The sequence below is a fragment of the Sinocyclocheilus rhinocerous genome, unplaced genomic scaffold (genome assembly GCF_001515625.1).
Source record: "Sinocyclocheilus rhinocerous isolate Xijiao unplaced genomic scaffold, SAMN03320098_v1.1 scaffold3807, whole genome shotgun sequence".
Taxonomy (NCBI): domain Eukaryota; kingdom Metazoa; phylum Chordata; class Actinopteri; order Cypriniformes; family Cyprinidae; genus Sinocyclocheilus; species Sinocyclocheilus rhinocerous.
In genome coordinates, this window is record NW_015660506.1 from 154,193 (window position 1) to 171,593 (window position 17,401).

The 17,401-nt window shown below is 37.4% G+C and overlaps 1 protein-coding gene across 1 annotated transcript in view; it reads left to right on the forward strand.

Annotated features, from left to right (window-relative positions):
* Window positions 1-7,297: 7,297 nt before the first annotated feature.
* Window positions 7,298-17,401, forward strand: part of LOC107725234 (collagen alpha-3(VI) chain-like) — a 46,746-nt gene continuing 36,642 nt past the window's right edge. The window contains exons 1-6 of the mRNA XM_016534427.1: window positions 7,298-7,519; window positions 10,178-10,286; window positions 12,265-12,861; window positions 13,571-14,164; window positions 14,419-15,030; window positions 15,544-16,149. Of these exons, the coding sequence (XP_016389913.1) occupies window positions 10,205-10,286; window positions 12,265-12,861; window positions 13,571-14,164; window positions 14,419-15,030; window positions 15,544-16,149 (2,491 nt within the window). The 5' untranslated portion in view covers window positions 7,298-7,519; window positions 10,178-10,204. The remainder of the gene's footprint in view (window positions 7,520-10,177; window positions 10,287-12,264; window positions 12,862-13,570; window positions 14,165-14,418; window positions 15,031-15,543; window positions 16,150-17,401) is intronic.

Below are 17,401 nucleotides of genomic sequence, written 5' to 3' on the forward strand. Positions count from 1 at the left end.
AATTAATGACTATTTTTGTTTGAAGACTGCATATAAAATAAATGTTGGTAACTGCAGTGTGACTAAAAGTAATGACTAAAAGTTGACAAAAATGCAATGACTTTTCGTCGACTAAAACTAGACTAAAACTATGAAAAACTCAAATGACTAAAATGTGACTAAGACTATTAAGCATATTCGTCTCAAGATAAAGACTAAGACTACTGCATCACATCATTGGTAGCTTTCTCCTTACTGTCTAAAAGAAACAATCTTGCATCATATGAATTTAATTGTGCTCTGGGATGTTCAAGCAGAACATTTTATGTTTTTGGTTTACTTGGCACAGACAAGAAAAGGACGCCTATCGGTTTTAGACAAAACACAAGGAAATGGCAACATTCCTTACTGACTCATATGAGCTCATGTAACTTTACTTTGAGAGCATTTTTGCTGATGGGTTTTGTGGATTAGAATATGAAATGCAAGGTCATCATACAATAATACTTCACTTTGTCTTCAAAATGCATCTTGTTCAAATTATGATGAATACAAAAAAGTACTACTGTGTAATATATATATATATATATATATATACACTGCCTGGCCCAAAAAAAAGTCACCATTTGGATTTAAATAAGCAAATACTACAGAGTTTAGGATTTAATCATTATTGTAGTGATTAACAAGTTTCTGGCATGTTATATGTTTTGCAACAAAGCTTTTTACTTCTCAAGCAACCATGCTGGAAGAGTGTACCCATGTACCCATATTCCAGGATGACAATGCCAAGATTCACCAGGCTTAATTTGTGAAATAGCGGATCAGTGAGCACAAGGAATCATTTTCTTGTATAAATTAGCCACCACAGATTCCTGAGCTTATCTCTATTGCATTATAAGTCTTTAGGATGTGCTGCAGAAAACTTTACACAGTAGTTTGACTCCCCCACTGTCAACACAAGATCACAGCCAAAAATGTATGCAACTCTTGATGGAAATAAATGCTGTGATGTTGCATGACGTTGTCTAAAAAATGCCCCAATTAATGTGCAATTCAATCAAAGCTTAAGGCAGTCCAATGAAATATTGGATTGTGCATCGTTTTTGGACAGGCAGTGTATATGTATGTAGCTATATTCTTGGTGTTCCTATCACAGTAATGTTTTTATAAATTCTAGCTTGCTCATCTTCAATAGCACAGAGTAAAAGAGAATTATAATCTCTACTGTGCTCCATTTTCTACAGCCTCACTGTGCTTGCAATTTTTTTTAAGACACCCAGATGATTAATCATTAGGAGTACACTACTCCTCCAATGTAGTTTCTTTACTGTACTACTCTTCCCTTTTCTCTTTACTCTCTCAGTTTACACAAAAAACCTTTCCGTTTGTGCTGGACGTGAGTTGAGGAAAAATGTTAAGCCTAACGAATGTGATGCTTCCCCAACAAACATTAGGCATGATTCATTTTAATCATGGAAATTCTCATTTCCAGCCTCAGTGCATATGAACATCATGGAAAAAATGTGTATGGTTTTCAAGCAGTCTTTTTCAAAAACACATGTTCAGTACTCATGTTAAACGGGGGGGGGGGATCGGTTTACCTAATCGCATTTTTTTTTTATTTTTTACAATTTTAAAATCCTTTTTTTAAAATTCAAAATCTATATTAATTCATATAAATTGGCAATCGGATGTTTTTTTTATTTAATTTTATTTAATTTCAGCCAATTTCTTTTCAAGACTTGTGCACAAACTGCATTGCAATCATTTTCCAAATTGTGAAATATTACGAAGTCTGTAAATGGGACGTTAACAGAGAGACGCTGTGAACGGAGCACAGACACACCAGCAGAAAAAAAACCTGTGGCCGGCAGAACCATAAGGGCAGAACAGCTCACTGTTCGTGATGAATATTGGAAGAAAAGAATTGTGGGTTTATATGAATGTATCTCTTAGGGGGACTGTCTTTACAAAGGTTTAAATGTTGTTTTCCTTTTCATCTTCCTTTTAAAATCTGATTTTTGCTCACTTCTGACACAGATCAGAATTTGTTGGACACGTCTAAACCATAGATTGTATAAAAACAGGTCTAAACACAAAAATCCGCACAAGATCCGATTTTTTTTCGCACCCAATCTGAGCCACTTCAGTGTTTACACTGCACAGATTAGATTTTTTGACCATATCCGATTTTTTGGCCCGCCAACATTCACCGCCAGTCAGTGATCGCTTTACTATGCACACGGTAGTAAGCCCTCAGGTTTTGAATGGCCGTGCTATTAAAATTATTTAAATCACGTCAAGTGGACATGATTATTTGCAAGCATGGACAACAGCTGTCATGGATGTTCACAAAATCTGACCGAACGGATAAATGGAAAATGGCCCGTGTACGCAGGGGCGCCACTAGCAATTTTGGGCCCTATGAAAGAATACATGTTGGGCCCCCAACCGCACAAAAACTCAATAAAACTAAAAAAAACTCATCGCCAAACATCAATGACTTGTACATATGCGTACAATCATTTTAGTCACTTCCAAAACTGTGGCAAAAAAGATGGAAATACAATTTTTAAATACATGAATTATGTTTCCATCTTTGATGCCACAGTTTTGGATGTGCCTTTTTCTGTTCTAAAGAAGGGGGTGTCTCAATACATTTGTCCCTATGTATGTACAATTCACAGGTGGTTGGTGATGAGTTTTTGGCTCAAGGTCTGCATTTAAAGTCACACCATAAAATTAGAAGCACACAATTCCCTAGAATAGCATTATATGCTTAAACATTAAGATTTGTACTCATGGAAATTACTAAAGTAGTCAAACCTGTTCATTAGAGGAGGAGGGGGGGGGGTGTCCCAATACTTTTGGCAATATAGTGTGCAAGCTATATAATTATATAATAAATAATCTACAATCAGAAATGATGGTCTGATTGTAGATTATTATTGGCGGCGAAAAAGAAAATTTAATAAAACTTGTGAAGTCGTGGCCTAATGGTTAGAGAGTCGGACTCGTAACCCAAAGGTTGCGAGTTCGAGTCTCTGGAAGTCGTGGCCTAATGGTTAGAGAGTTGGACTCATAACCCAAAGGTTGTGAGTTCGAGTCTCAGGTCTGGCAGGGATTGTAGGTAGGGGGAGTGAATGTACAGTGCTCTCTTCCACCTTCAATACCACGACTGAGGTGCCCTTGAGCAAGGCACCGAACCCCCAACTACTCATAACCCAAAGGGTGTGAGTTCGAGTCTCAGGTCTGGCAGGGATTGTAGGTAGGGGGAGTGAATGTACAGTGCTCTCTTCCACCTTCAATACCACGACTGAGGTGCCCTTGAGCAAGGCACCGAACCCCCAACTGCTCCCCGGGCGCCGCAGCAAAAAAATGGCTGCCCACTGCTCCGGGTGTGTGTTCACGGTGTGTGTGTGTGTTCACTGCTGTGTGTGTGCACTTTGGATGGGATAAATGCAGAGCACTAATTCCGAGTATGGGTCACCATACTTGGCCACATGTCACTTTCACTTTATTTTATTTTCATAGTACTAGTGATATTAATTAATTATTGTATTTGTAATAGATTTGCCAGAGTACCAATGGTCACGACTTAAGCTAGCCAGAGCAAATCTGGACACAATATGTGACCGCAGCTTTTGCTCTCATCACTAACGTGTAATCCTGACTCAGTATTTGTATTTTTTTATCCCCTAAAGCAGTGATCCTCAAATCTGGCTCGCGAGATCCACTTTCCTGCAGAGTTTAGCTCCAACCCTAATCAAAAACACCTGAGTTTGCTTATCAATGTCTTCAGGATCATTAGAAAATCACAGCTAGGTTTGTTTGATTAGGGTTGGAGCTAAACTCTGCAGGAAAGTGGATCTCGCGAGCCAGATTTGAGGATCACTGCCCTAAAGCTTTGGATGTGCAGATTTGTTTGGTGCCAGCTTTTTTGTCTTTAGACTGCAACACCACAGGAAGAATCTTAAAATTCTGAAGTCAAATTCAAAACAGAAATACCCCTGAAAAACTGTCAAGAGAGAGAAAAGGGAAAAGATTATGGTGAAAGGGAGACTTTAGAAAGGTGTTTTCCACATGCTGTGCACAGCTGCCAACCATCTCTGAAAATCCATTTCATCTGATTTAGAGTCTTCTCACAGAAATTAAAGAGATGATCAGATCAACACAATCAGATGATCAGCTGCGATCTACGTGAACATTCTGTCTTGCAGACACTTTGCTTACAATCCTATAGGGTCACCCTATTAGGACAGCTGGGAGACTTTTTGAACCTCTGCCTCAGTCATTTAGATGTTTTGGTTCAGCAAAAGTGCTGCTATATACAGTAAAACATAATATAAATGAATGGTTGGATAAATAATATGTTAATGTGTATGTTATTTATAATGATTTTGAATTCATTTTAGGTGCATTAGAGTCTAGCAGTTCCTTTAAGAATAAACTTCCTTACTGAGTTTGTAATTTGTGTTGCTCAGGCTCAGCCTGTGTCCAGATGGAACTAATCTGCCATCTGTGAATCATCTTTATTGACGGTCTGTGCCCACCTGGCCTTGTGTAAAACGATAGAAAACTGCAGCTCATGTTAAAGAAAAAGAGATTTAGACTCAGAGTGTAGTTAGTGAAACTTGCTGATTGTGTAGCTTCATATTTTTGCTTAGAAACCTTTTTGATGTTTTAACATAGAAAAGAGTTAGTGGATTTCGGAGTACACTGGAAGTAGTTCTTAGCTGTAAGAACACTGGTAAATTTAATGGTGCAAACCAACACTGCTTGGTAAACAAGCTAGGTGTTTGCAAATGTTTGGCAATGATCGTACCCATTTACTTTTTATTTTCACTGGATTTCACTTGCCGACCATAATAATTCAGAACCAAAAATTTAATTCCACCTGGCCCCTTGTCAGTGTAGCAGCAGAATGGTCAAACAACTGCTACCATTAATAGTTCTTGATTTTCACAATAGATTAAATATATCTTTATAATATTATTATTATTATAGCATTTAACTATAAAAATAAATGTACATTGTTATTGCAATTGTGCATGTATCTTTATTACTTCCTCAAAAAGCAGAATGCACAATATGTCAAAACAGGCATATTGCTGATTAAAGATTTAGATAAAATGCATTTTTACAATGTAAAGGAGCAGAAAAGAACTAACAGACTAGGACGCATTTGGCTATTGGCATTTGTTGTGGCAAAAACTTTACCAAAAGTATGTGCACAAACATACTGATTCAAACTCAAAGAATGATTTTGGTTCTGGCTCACATCATTTCTTCTTCTTCTGTCTTCCCTCTGCTGTATATTTTTAAATAAGAATGGAGAAAAGGCCCCAAAAATAACACCATACATCACTCTAGTTTCATCTAGTTTTACATCTAGCAGGCCGGTTTGTGATTCAGCATCCTCCATGACTAAGCAGAGGAAACTCTGATCAGGTACAGTTTTGGGAAATCCACTGAACTCCACAATATCCATCCGGTTACCCATGGAAACTCTTGGACAGCAAATCACTTTTCCATGAAAAAGTAAATGGTGGTTTAAACCCAACATTAAAATGTTGTTATAACACAAGCATGTAAGTCAAGCAATATTTCCAACACTCAGATTTTTTTTAATGCCGCTCTTTTTTTTCTGGACCAAGGACTAATTTTAAGTGCAAATAGTAAATTAAGCAAGCTTTTAAAAGTAAATAATAATAATAATAATTGCTATTAGATAAATAATTTCATTTCTAACAATAGTGAGGCTTATGTATACAAATGCTCTGACCACAAATGTAGAAGCAGGGGCGATTCCAGGATTTTCATTTTAGAGGGGTGGGTGTATGAGGGTATAATATATATATATATATATATATATATATATATATTGAAATTAAAATGGCAACATCGTTTTATAATATATGCGTCCATATATTTTCACTGGAGGAAACCTGTGGTGTGAGGGGTGAACGCAGCGAAAACCTCGATGGCTACAGTAGATGGGGAACCGATTGCTCCCCCCTGATATTTTGGCTATAGCCCCCGTAAAAATGGCCTAGCGACGCCCGTGGGTAGAAGTGTTCTGTCTAAAAGAATATCCAGTAAACAGGATTTTTGTCTGTTTCTTCAAGCATTAATAGTTCAGTATAACAGTTGACCCTGGTGAACAGGGGGAAAAGGAAAGCATTAAAAGGCTCTATAAGGCAACAGGCTGTATTTTTCTAAAGATGGACTACTCTTTTAAATACTATTCCTGTGAATTGCTTTTGTCTTTGTGTAACAAGTTGATACAGATGGGGAAACTCTTGTTCTTCTCAAAATCAATAGACTACATCACTTCTCCATGATTTACATGTTTAATTTTTTTTAATTCGACATTGATCTATTATAATTGCACACAGTGGAGCAGAATTTGTCAACACATCTCTTATTTGTTGGGTAATCGCTGCATTGAATCATGGGCATCAGTTGTTTATTCTCTAGGATTCTGACATAATTCAGAGCACAGTGAGGCTAGTTAATTTAACACTGAGATACAGCAACAAAAACAGGTGTTTTCTGGGCTGAATTAAATGCGTATTATAATATTACTTTTCAGATTAAACACAACAGTAAACGTCTGATCTCTCAGGATTGACACCTCACTTTGATCCACTCATTTTAGGTCAGCTCGTTCTCATTGTGTGTAATGCCAGAGAACTTGTTTTATAGTTTTCACATCATGTCACATGTATCATGTAACATTTAAACTTGTTACTCATTATCTGAATATGTTTTCTGATTTTGTTGCTATTGAAACAGATGTAACCGATTTATATGTCTTTGTGTGCTTTTTTATTCATATAATAAATGCAAAAATATGATCTTTATTGTGCTTGATTCATCTCTTCAGAATTAGAAACAAATGTCCCCATCCAGAACCCTGTTTGCCACAGTAATCTAAACAAGTCCAATCCAAAAAGTTTTTTTTTTCAAATATTTATACATTTATACTCTACATTTATATATATATACTAAAAAGGCTTGCAAGAATGTTCATATATTGTGTTTGTGATTATTCCTTCAGTGGGTAGCCAAGGATACAATTTGAGTTGGAGGAGTATAAGGAGAAAAAAAATATTGCTTTGGTTTGTTACATCACCTTCCCAATAAGGAACAGCCATACCAAATACAGCCTTGGGTCTGTTTCTCAATTATGACTCTCTCGCCCTTTTTTTCCTTCTCTATGCAGAGGAAAGTAGGAGGCGTGGAAAAATTGGGTGGCTTTTCTCCAGGATTCTCTGAGTTGTGTGTTCTGTCCCAGGCTGGAGTGAGTGGCACTGCTCCTCTGGAGAGCACACAGTCAGCTCAACGGACGAGAGTCTCACAGTAGAGCTCCGGTACATGAGCTTATCAGTCTCATCTCTGCCTAACCCACCCAGAACAGTTCTCAGAAGGGAAATACCAGGAAGAAAATGACCTAAGAGTTGTCTTTTTGCAGTTATTTGAAATTTCATTGAAAGATTGTGGAATACAGCGCTCTGCATTCTGTATTCCAGGGGTAAGTTGCTTGGTTATATATGAGTCATGCAAATATGTCTTTGTAAGAGGGGCATTTAAGTGCATGAGTGAGACTCATCAAGATGGTGTGGGTTTTGGTATATTTAGATGCATGCATTCTAAAAATATGCTAAAATCCATTTTTACTCAAATTTGCTGTGTATGCACCCTTTTTACCCTATAAAGTTTGGTTTGTTTGTGTGACTTTTCCAGTGCATACAATGTGTAGGTGGTTCTACATATTAATTATAGTTTTAATGTTAAGAATTCACTGGGTACACTAAATTTCAAAGCTTTGGGAAATTGTTCTTGCACCAGAGGAAGAGGCATTGCAGAAAAGGCAGATCAAAGTGCTCTGATAAGTAGAATACATGAGGAGGGGCTCTGTGTTAAGGGTGTGTTAAGAGTGAACAATTTAGCAGGAAAGTTTTTGAGACCACTGTTACAGTATGCAGTCATGTGTTTGTGATATGGTTACCCATAACCTCAATGATTCTGTTATGTAAAAGTGTAAAATAAACATTTTTCTAGAAGGACATATTGCAGAATTTTCATCTTAACTGTCTGGTTTAGTTATGCCGATTTTTGTTTTCATCAAGATGATATTCAACCCGGATGAGGATAATATTGATTATGAGCTTGTTTAAACAGAAGCAAGAAGCCGAACAAGTCAGGAAGCTTTGTTGCACATTTCTACCACTATAGACACTATTCAAATTGCACTGTAAAGACAGGGTGATGTGAAACACTTCTTCCACTGTCTTTGCCAGATGGACAAAGAATGCTGGGAGAGTTAGAGCGGAGGCATTAAATTTAAGTGAAGCAGAACCAGATGTGGACCCTTGAAAACACCAGAAAATCTAAATCCATTGCAGTACTTTCCCACTGACTTGCATACATATAGACAACCATGTAATTGTCACCACAAACATGCACAGAATTGTAGGGTACTGATATTTACCCTTTAGGGGAAGATAAGGTGTACATTTGATACTGCTCCAGACAAGCTAAAGTTAAAATTTGTACACATGTTTTTTTGAGAGTGTGGGCATTAGAATTCCTCTGTTGAGCCAGCTTTGAGAAAGCCTGAAAAGGAGAAGCAGTTATCCCAACATAAAACACTAGAGGACAATGTTGAGACACCCTGTATTACTCATTTGGTGCTTAAGGCATTTAGACTGAGGTTGGTACAAACATGTTTTTCATCCCATTATTGTTGCTTGGGCATTAACCATTGAAAATGTTACATGTCATGTTACATTAAATATTATAAATTTACTTGTAATACATTTAAATGTAATACCATTGTGTGCTAAAATTTGAAAATTATTTAAAAAATAATTTTCTGCATCTAAATGAAATAAATGCCAACCGAAACAACTTCAACTCATAAAGTAATTTAGTGTAAGGAACTCTCTCTCTCTCTCTCTCTCTCTCTCTCTCTCTCTCAAGATTCTAGCTGTTCCAGATGTGATCAAAGTTTTATTTTTTTTTTCCTTTTTTTTCATTATTTTCTTAGCATTGATTTGGTAAAATTGATTTGGTATTGTAAACACCAACATAAGTAAATATCTTGAAAATATCAATGTTAACAACACCATGTTAAATTTAAAGAGTAGCTTACAACATAATTAAAATGTCAGGTGGAAATAATGGTTTTAAAACTATATTTAAAGGCATATTTATTTGAATAATGAATGAAATATGTCTGGAATGTTTGACTTGGACCAAGACATGATTTTACCTCGGGAAAAATTAGGCTGTTCATCAGTGACAACATGGCTTTGTTCACTTTACTTCATTTTACATTTAACATTTTAAAAATAAATAAATCATAAAAATACAGTGTTTAATTTGTTATAACTGTAAGAGCCTGTTAACATAAAAAAGCCTCTAAACAAATATTTCCTAGTTGTGTTTTTATCATATTTGCGTATATGGTAACATGGCAACCAAAACTATACCGTGACTCAATGAGTCCAGCATCTCTGAGACTGATGTGATGGAAAATTGTTATTTTATAGTGCAAAATGTGTCTTTCAGTGTGATTCTGAGTTCAACAGGGAGGGGACATTCTGTGTTGTGGCATATGTCTGTCTGCATGTTATGGAATTTTTGTTTGTGTCCAGTAATCCAAATGTTTTTTAGTTTTTTTTCTGAGTGTGGACTGCGTAGTGCTTAGTGTTTTTTACTGGCAAGTGAGGAACATTGATGTGGGAAGAAAACCTTTTAAAATCCTGAAATCTGACAGTTTTCAGGCTCACGGGGTGGAAACAGGTCACATAAATCTCACTGTGCTGCCAAAACTTTTCCTCTCCTCCTAAAAATAAGCATAAACTGTCCAGAGGTATTTCAGAGAATGTTTATGTTATATTTTATGAGATAAGATGAGAACGCAAACAACCCAATAAAGGACTATATTTAGAATATTGATCATTTGATACCTTTAATTTGATGGCAAAACTTTATCAAACTGTGCAGTTATGTCAGAACTGTGGATGAACAGCAGTCATATGTGTTTGTGCCATTGCAAGTAAGTTTAACTGAAATAAAGGGATGTACTGTGAGAATTTCCAGATATATATATATATATAGTATGCTCACTATGCTGTACATTTTCCCAAAAACTTAAAAGCAGTTTTGTTGTCTTTTTTCCCAGCTGTCTATTCCGTTGCTCTTGTGGATAATGGGGAAGAGCCGGTTATTACTGTTTGCCCTCTGGGGTGTAATGGTTTTTGGCCTATTCCCAAATCTTGAAGCTCAGGATGGTAAGTTTAGTCCGTTATTTTTATTTATTTATTTTTGCCTCTCCAGCCTTCTTTGAGATGTAAACATCATGCTATGGGTAAAAACATGTTCATTTTACTGTGCTACGTTCCCTTGACTGGGAAGAGAATTTAAAATTGGGTATCTTGTTCTTTGAAAAGCTCTATTGTTAAATATTAAGTTTAATTACATCTACTTGTACAACAGTAAGTAAAAATAGGAGCATTACAGGGTGATTTTAGACTTGTGTTAAAACTTTGAAATTTCATATTCAAGAGAGTGAAGAGAAACAGCTACAGTTTACTGATTTACATACTTTGAAACCATTCAGAGCAGTATGATGTAGTTTGTTCAGAACCCCTAATGAACAAAAACAATTCAACGGATAACTACATTTTAAGCTTACACCACCAATCCTGAAGGGTCTCAAGAGCTACTGTCAGCGTCGGGAACGGCCACAGCCAGTTAATATTGGCTATGGGTAATTCATGAAAAATTCAACTAGAAATAACCCAATTAACAATTCCCCCACTGTTAACATGACAAGTTTTGTCACAGTCACATTTTCTGCATGCTGTGACTCCTCTTGTGCTGGTTTTAGTGCATTTGCAACAAATAGACATGAGATAATGGATTTTAGATGTAACAGAATTGCAAAACTATCAACATCCATCCAACTGTCTTTCTGTCTCTCTGCCATTATCCATTCACTTATTTATCCATCCATTCCTGTACTAAATTCTTGGAAAAAAGTAGATTCACTTCAGAAATTGATGCCTAAATTCTTTAGACGACAAGGTATCACTAATTTATGTCTTTGAGACATTAGAGATCATCAGCAGCTGATGATGGCTAACCGTCCAGCACAGCTTATGTCTTGAGAGCTTAATGTCTGATTCTTTTGTGTTTGTGTGCTGACTGTCTTCACTGTGTAACTATTTAAGTAAAAAAAAGTGTTCCTCCACAATTGATACAGTGATGAATCCATATGTTCTCATCTTTGAATTGTTTACTAAACAAAGGGCATATTTCACTGAATTGAAATATTAAAGACCCCATAAATTGAAGATAAAAGTGTTGTGCCTTTGTGTCTATGTGTTTTTTTCTTTAGCCATCAATGGTATTTTGTAGTGTGCTCCTAAATGATGATCACTTTTAGCAGATCACTGTATGCATTTTAAATGTACAGCCTCTCTCTTCTAGAAAATAAAGCTAAAAGTATTGATGACTCATTCTATACTACAGACATGTTTGCATCAGATGCTGTCTAGAACATTAATGTCCCTCCCCTAATATCACCTGCAGTCGATTATCAAGGAGTAAATCATGGCTCGTGTTTGTGACATAAAGCTTATTGGCTATTTAAAAATTGGACAAGCCTTTCAATATATCCTAAACAAGTTGTTTCAGTAGATACTGTTATCACAAGAAATAAAACCGTGATTGTTGAGTGATTTCAATCAACAATCAAATATGTGAAAAATGCCAGTAAAGAAGTGACAGTAAAAATATTTATGGAGGTCCAAAGATGAGACAGAAGGGTCATGACTGGTGCTGTTATCACTGAATACTGTAACATGAGTCTGCATGGTCTGACTGAACACAAGAAGATGAAAAGATTAAATTGCCCAGGCAGCATCTAGAGGTGCCTAAACACATATACAGTTCAGAAACTTCATAATGTACACACAATTACTCACACATTACAATTAAATACACTGTAAAATAAAACCCCACAGCATAATTCTAGGCTATTTAGAGTATGAAAATGAGAAAGTTGCAGGGCATCTTCCTTGTTTCAGCAGACATGCAGTATAATGTGTTTGTGTTGTGTTTTTATGATGGATTGTAATTATCCATGATTATGTTTTATGTTTGCACCCCTACCCTTTCACCCTCCCTCTTTCCTTTTTTTTAACCCACACATTTTGCATTATATTTTGTTTGTCTCTCTGTCCTCTCTCCACTTCTCCTTCAAAGCCCCTGCGACAGCCGACCTTGTACTCTTAATTGACGGATCAGAGAGCGTTGGAGCTGCCAACTTCCCCCTCGTCAGTGATTTGGTGGTCCAAGTGATTGAGGAGCTTGCCATTGGCAGGGATGCAATCCGTGTAGCCCTCATGGTTTATGGTGCCAACCCTGAGATTCAGTTCTATCTCAATAGCTTTGACAACAAAGAGAGTATCCTCAGTGCTATCCGGGGGCTTAGGTACCCTGGTGGTTATGAGGCAAATCTGGGGGCCGCTTTGGAGAAGGTGGCAGACAGTCTATTGGGCCAAGATGCAGGAAGCAGGGCAGAGGAAGGGGTGCCCCAGGTGCTGGTGGTGATCAGTGCTGGGGAGTCCACCGATGATGTCAGTCAGGGCGAGAGGGCCCTAAAGCAGGCCAGTGTGTACACCTTTGGCATTGCTGTGGGTGTTTCTGCTACTGCCCAACTGGAAGCTATTGCTACAGACAAAAGCTTTGTTCTGTCTGCTCCTGATGTCAGAACAGTGGCAAGCATGGGTGACCAGATACTGCCATACATTAATGGGGTCGCCCAGCGCACCATTGTAATTCAAACAGATTTCACAGAAGGTATGTAATTACCGTATATGGGGGATTCCATAGCGAAACTGAAGAGCGGGAAATAATAACTGTACTCATCTCGGACGTGGACCACCACTCTGCACATTTTGTGTGTCTCCCTTATTTAAAACACCTGATTCAGTTCATCAGCCCATCAGGTTAGAGCTCCATGAACTGCACAGAGTGTGTCAGATGAGATATACAAAATGTGCAGTGGTGGGTCCCCAGGACCAGGATTAAAACCAATGCTGTAAACAACATATGCTGTTTGCCAATGAACCATATAAAACAAGTTTTGTGGTTCACTGTTCTCGTCATGGATTGTGTTCTCTCTAAAATACAATATTTACACTAAATCAAAAGTGTAGCACAGCTTTCAAGTGGAGAGAGTTAACTCTTGTTAATAATTTTTGTATGTTTATATTCAGGATTGTATAAAATTTTGGTCATAGCAAATGTCCATGCTTTGAAATGAATTATCACTTAATGCTGATTCATTTCCATTGTTTTACTACATATATGATTTATCTATGCCAGCTTTATGTCAAGTAAAAGAATGGTGATAGTTAATACATTGTATTTGTAAAAACCTTCAAGCTAAACCTTAATTATTCATTTTAGATAAATGATGAGAGCTAACTGTTTCATAGGTTGCCTGATTTTGGTTAGAATTTGCAGAAGGACTAAGCAGAATTCTTCTTTTTTTCTCCCCTTTTAGCTTTGGCTGTTGGGAAGAGAGATATAATTTTCCTCATTGACAGTAGCATGGGTACCATCGTAATCAATGCAGTGCGAGAATTCATCAAAAGGTTTATTGACACCATGCCAATTGGTCCTGATCAGGTGCAGGTCGGAGTGGCCATGTTTTCCACCACCCCAAGGATGGAGATCAACCTCAACTCATTCAGTTCAAAGGAATCACTAAGCTCTGCCCTCGCAAAAATAAAACCCAAACCTTCAGTTGAAGTCAACATTGGTGCTGCCTTGGATTTTGTGAGGACCAACATGCTCACAGCTGAGAGTGGGAGCCGCATTCAAGATCAAGTGCCACAGCTTGTGTTGCTCCTAACCAGTAAAAAATCCAAAGACAGTGTCCAACAACCGGCTGATGCCCTTCATCAAATGGGTGTTCTGACTTTGGCTGCAGGCTCCAGGGCTGCCGATGAAGCTGAGCTCAAGCAAATAGCTTTTGATGACAGTGTTGTTTTCATGCTAAAGGACTTCAGGATGTTGCTGCGCAACCCCAAAGAAATTATCTCCCCTCTCTCTACATTGTCTGGTATTATTGTAACAGAGACTCCAACTGAAACAGGTAATATTTAGAGTTCAAACATGCTCATTTTGTTTATAAAAAAGCAGATTGTATTGTTCATAAGTATTAGTTATGTATATAGATAGATATTTAAATTCATAAGATAAATATAAATAAAATACTTCACAAAACCATGTATCTTTTCTTATGCATTTTTGCCCATTGACACTGTCTTATTGCACAAATGGAAATTCTTGAACGTCATTTAAACGATACTTAGATATCTAAAATTGTGGTTATGTAAAATCTTCTAGGCCCAATTGTGGATGTTACTACAGTCCACACCCAAAGAGTTGTCCGAGACATTGTCTTCTTGGTGGATGGATCTAGCTATGTTGGAAATAACCTGCAACCTGTACTGGACTTCATTACCGAAGTGGTGAACAGACTAGATGTTCGACCTGAGCGAGTGCGCATTGGACTAATGCAGTTTGCTGAAAGGCAGCGTACAGAGTTTTATCTGAACACTCACAACACCAAACAGGATGTGCTCTCTGCCATCGCTCAGCTGAGATTGATGGGAGGACGTGCACTGAACACTGGTGCAGCCCTACAATATGCCCTAACCAACCACTTCCAGCCCGCAGCTGGGTCTCGTGGGAGAGAGGGGATCCAGCAGGTCCTGGTTTTAATAACAGGAGGACCATCTCAAGATGAGGTCAAGAGGATTGCAGACCGTGTAGCTTTAGAGGGTGTTTTGACTTTTGCTGTTGGAGCTGGCCAAGTGGAAGATCGTTTCTTGAAAACTGTTGCTTTTGTTGAAAATTTGGCATACTACAGAAGAAATTTTGCTGACTTGTCAAGTGTTGTTGGTGAAATTATGACACCACTGGTCACTGTTGTTGGGGAGACTAATACTCCAGTAGGTAAGCTGAAGCACCTTTTCATGAAAATAAATTAATTAATTAATTAATTAATTGAGGTGATGAGTATCAGTATAAAGTTCAAGAATTCAATTCAATTCAAGTTTATTTGTACAGCGCTTTTCACGATACAAATCATTTCAAAGCAACTTTACAGCAAATTAAGTTTCTACAATATTTAGTGGTAGCTTATCAGTGGTGACTGTCAGTTAATGTACATATGGCAGAAATGTACGGAAAAATCAATTAAAGACGTAATCAAACAGACGATGAACACTATTAACAGCAATTATTATATGATGCAATCAAACTATAAGAATAGAAGAAAGTTAGAAGAAACTAACTAAGAATACATCATATTAGTCAACATAAATTATTTTTTTGCACCACTTAATTTTTTTTATCACCTACATTGCTTTTCTATTCAGAAATGTACAATCTAACATTTATGTTGCAGATATTTAAGCATTTTTGGGTATTTAATTCACATTCTCTCTTTTTTTAAATCTTTCACAGTGACTGAAAAACCAGGTCCCTCTGGTGGAGAAAGGGATGTTGCATTCTTGATTGATGGCTCCGATGATGTGAGAAGTGACTTTCCCTATATCCTTGACTTCATTTCCAAAGTCATTGAGCCTCTAGATATAGGCTTTGATAAAGTACGAGTTTCTGTGGTCCAGCATAGTGAGAGACCAAGTCCTAACTTCTACTTGAACACTTACCGAACCAAAGATGAGGTGCTGAGAGCTGTAAGTGGACTCACTCTGGCAGGTGGCAGAAGTTTAAATACTGGAGCTGCCTTGACTTTCATGAAAAACACCATTTTGTCACCAGCAAATGGTGGTCGAGCCGGTAAAAATATTCCCCAATTTTTGATCGTTTTGACTGGGGGAAGATCTAGAGATAGTGTCAGAGAACCTGCAGTTGCCCTAAAGACTGAGGGAGTTGTTCCTTTTGGTGTTGGAGTGAAAAATGCAGACCCTAAACAGATTGAGGCCATCTCTCACAATCCATCATTTGCTTTCAATGTGAAGGAATTCAGCCAGCTCAACACTGTTCAGGAAAGGCTCAAGAACTATGTGAAACTTCCAGATCAAGAACTGAAGTTCATTCTAGACACAGGTAAGAACATTTTAGCTGTTTGTGTTGCTGTGGTCTTCTGTATGCTTGCAGAAGCAGCAGTGTGTGTTAGTGGTTTATTTTTAGGGTACTGTGCTATTCTTTGTTTCTAAATATTTCTCATTGGTGTACTATGTCTTAGCTGATGCCGAAGATGTAGCAAAAGATGGTTAGATGGGCACTCGAGTTAGTGACTCGGACTCGAGTCGCATTTTTATAGACTTCAGACTTGACTCAGACTCGACCTGAAATGACTCCAGACTTGACTCGACTCGAGGAAAAGGACTCGTGAATATTTTAAAAGCAACTCAATCCTTATATAACTGATATCCAAAAGGCGGACCGCATCGGCACCCCGGCATCCATCCGGACTGTTAACCATAACAGCAGCAATATTTTAAGTGACCAGCGCGTCAAAGCCCTCAGGGTCGTTTGTGGTAGATATCTTTCAGCGCTATAGGCTACTCTAGTATTTTTATCCAAAGCCAAACGCGCTTTATTCAAGCCCTTTCAGCTCCGTGCGCTTTCTCTCTCTCTCTCCGGACGCGCGCCGGCGCGGATGACGCGGTTATTTTAACAACAACAGAAACACGGAGAGCAGCAAAATTATAGATTACTTTCACTAAAACACAGCATAAAAAACAATGCTGCAGATATAGTTCGTTTTCTTACTATCTATTTATCCATAACCTGTTCAAACCAGATGTGGCAAGACGTTTCTGATCTACATTTAGCATTATTAATTAATCTGTAGGCTAAGAACATTTCAAAATAATCATGTAATTATAATTGGGAAATTGTTGTTAGATGGCTAGGATAGAACTTAAACTTTGAAACTGCTGGTTGTCTTTCTTTTCTGCTCAAGATGAGAACGTTTTGATTATTGTGTAAAATATTAAAATAGTATAGATTTCAGGAGGAAAATTTTTTTTTTTTTGTCACATGGCTTCGCATGTATCTAAATGTACTAAATGTAAACGTGTAATTTTTTTTTTGTCCGGACCTCTGCTTGGAAGAAAATATAGAAAATATAGAGGATATAGAGGCTGGAACTTTAATTGAATACCCCTGACTTATATCAAAAATAAATAATTTATTTGTATGGTTTTGTAATCTGTGTCACATGTTTCCTTATGTGTCATGGTAGATAGGACTCTTATTATAGAATTTGATTACAGAAAAACTGTTTTGAACATGGTAATGGATTAAAACATATAAGTAACAGGCTGGATGTACATTAACCTTACATCTTAAC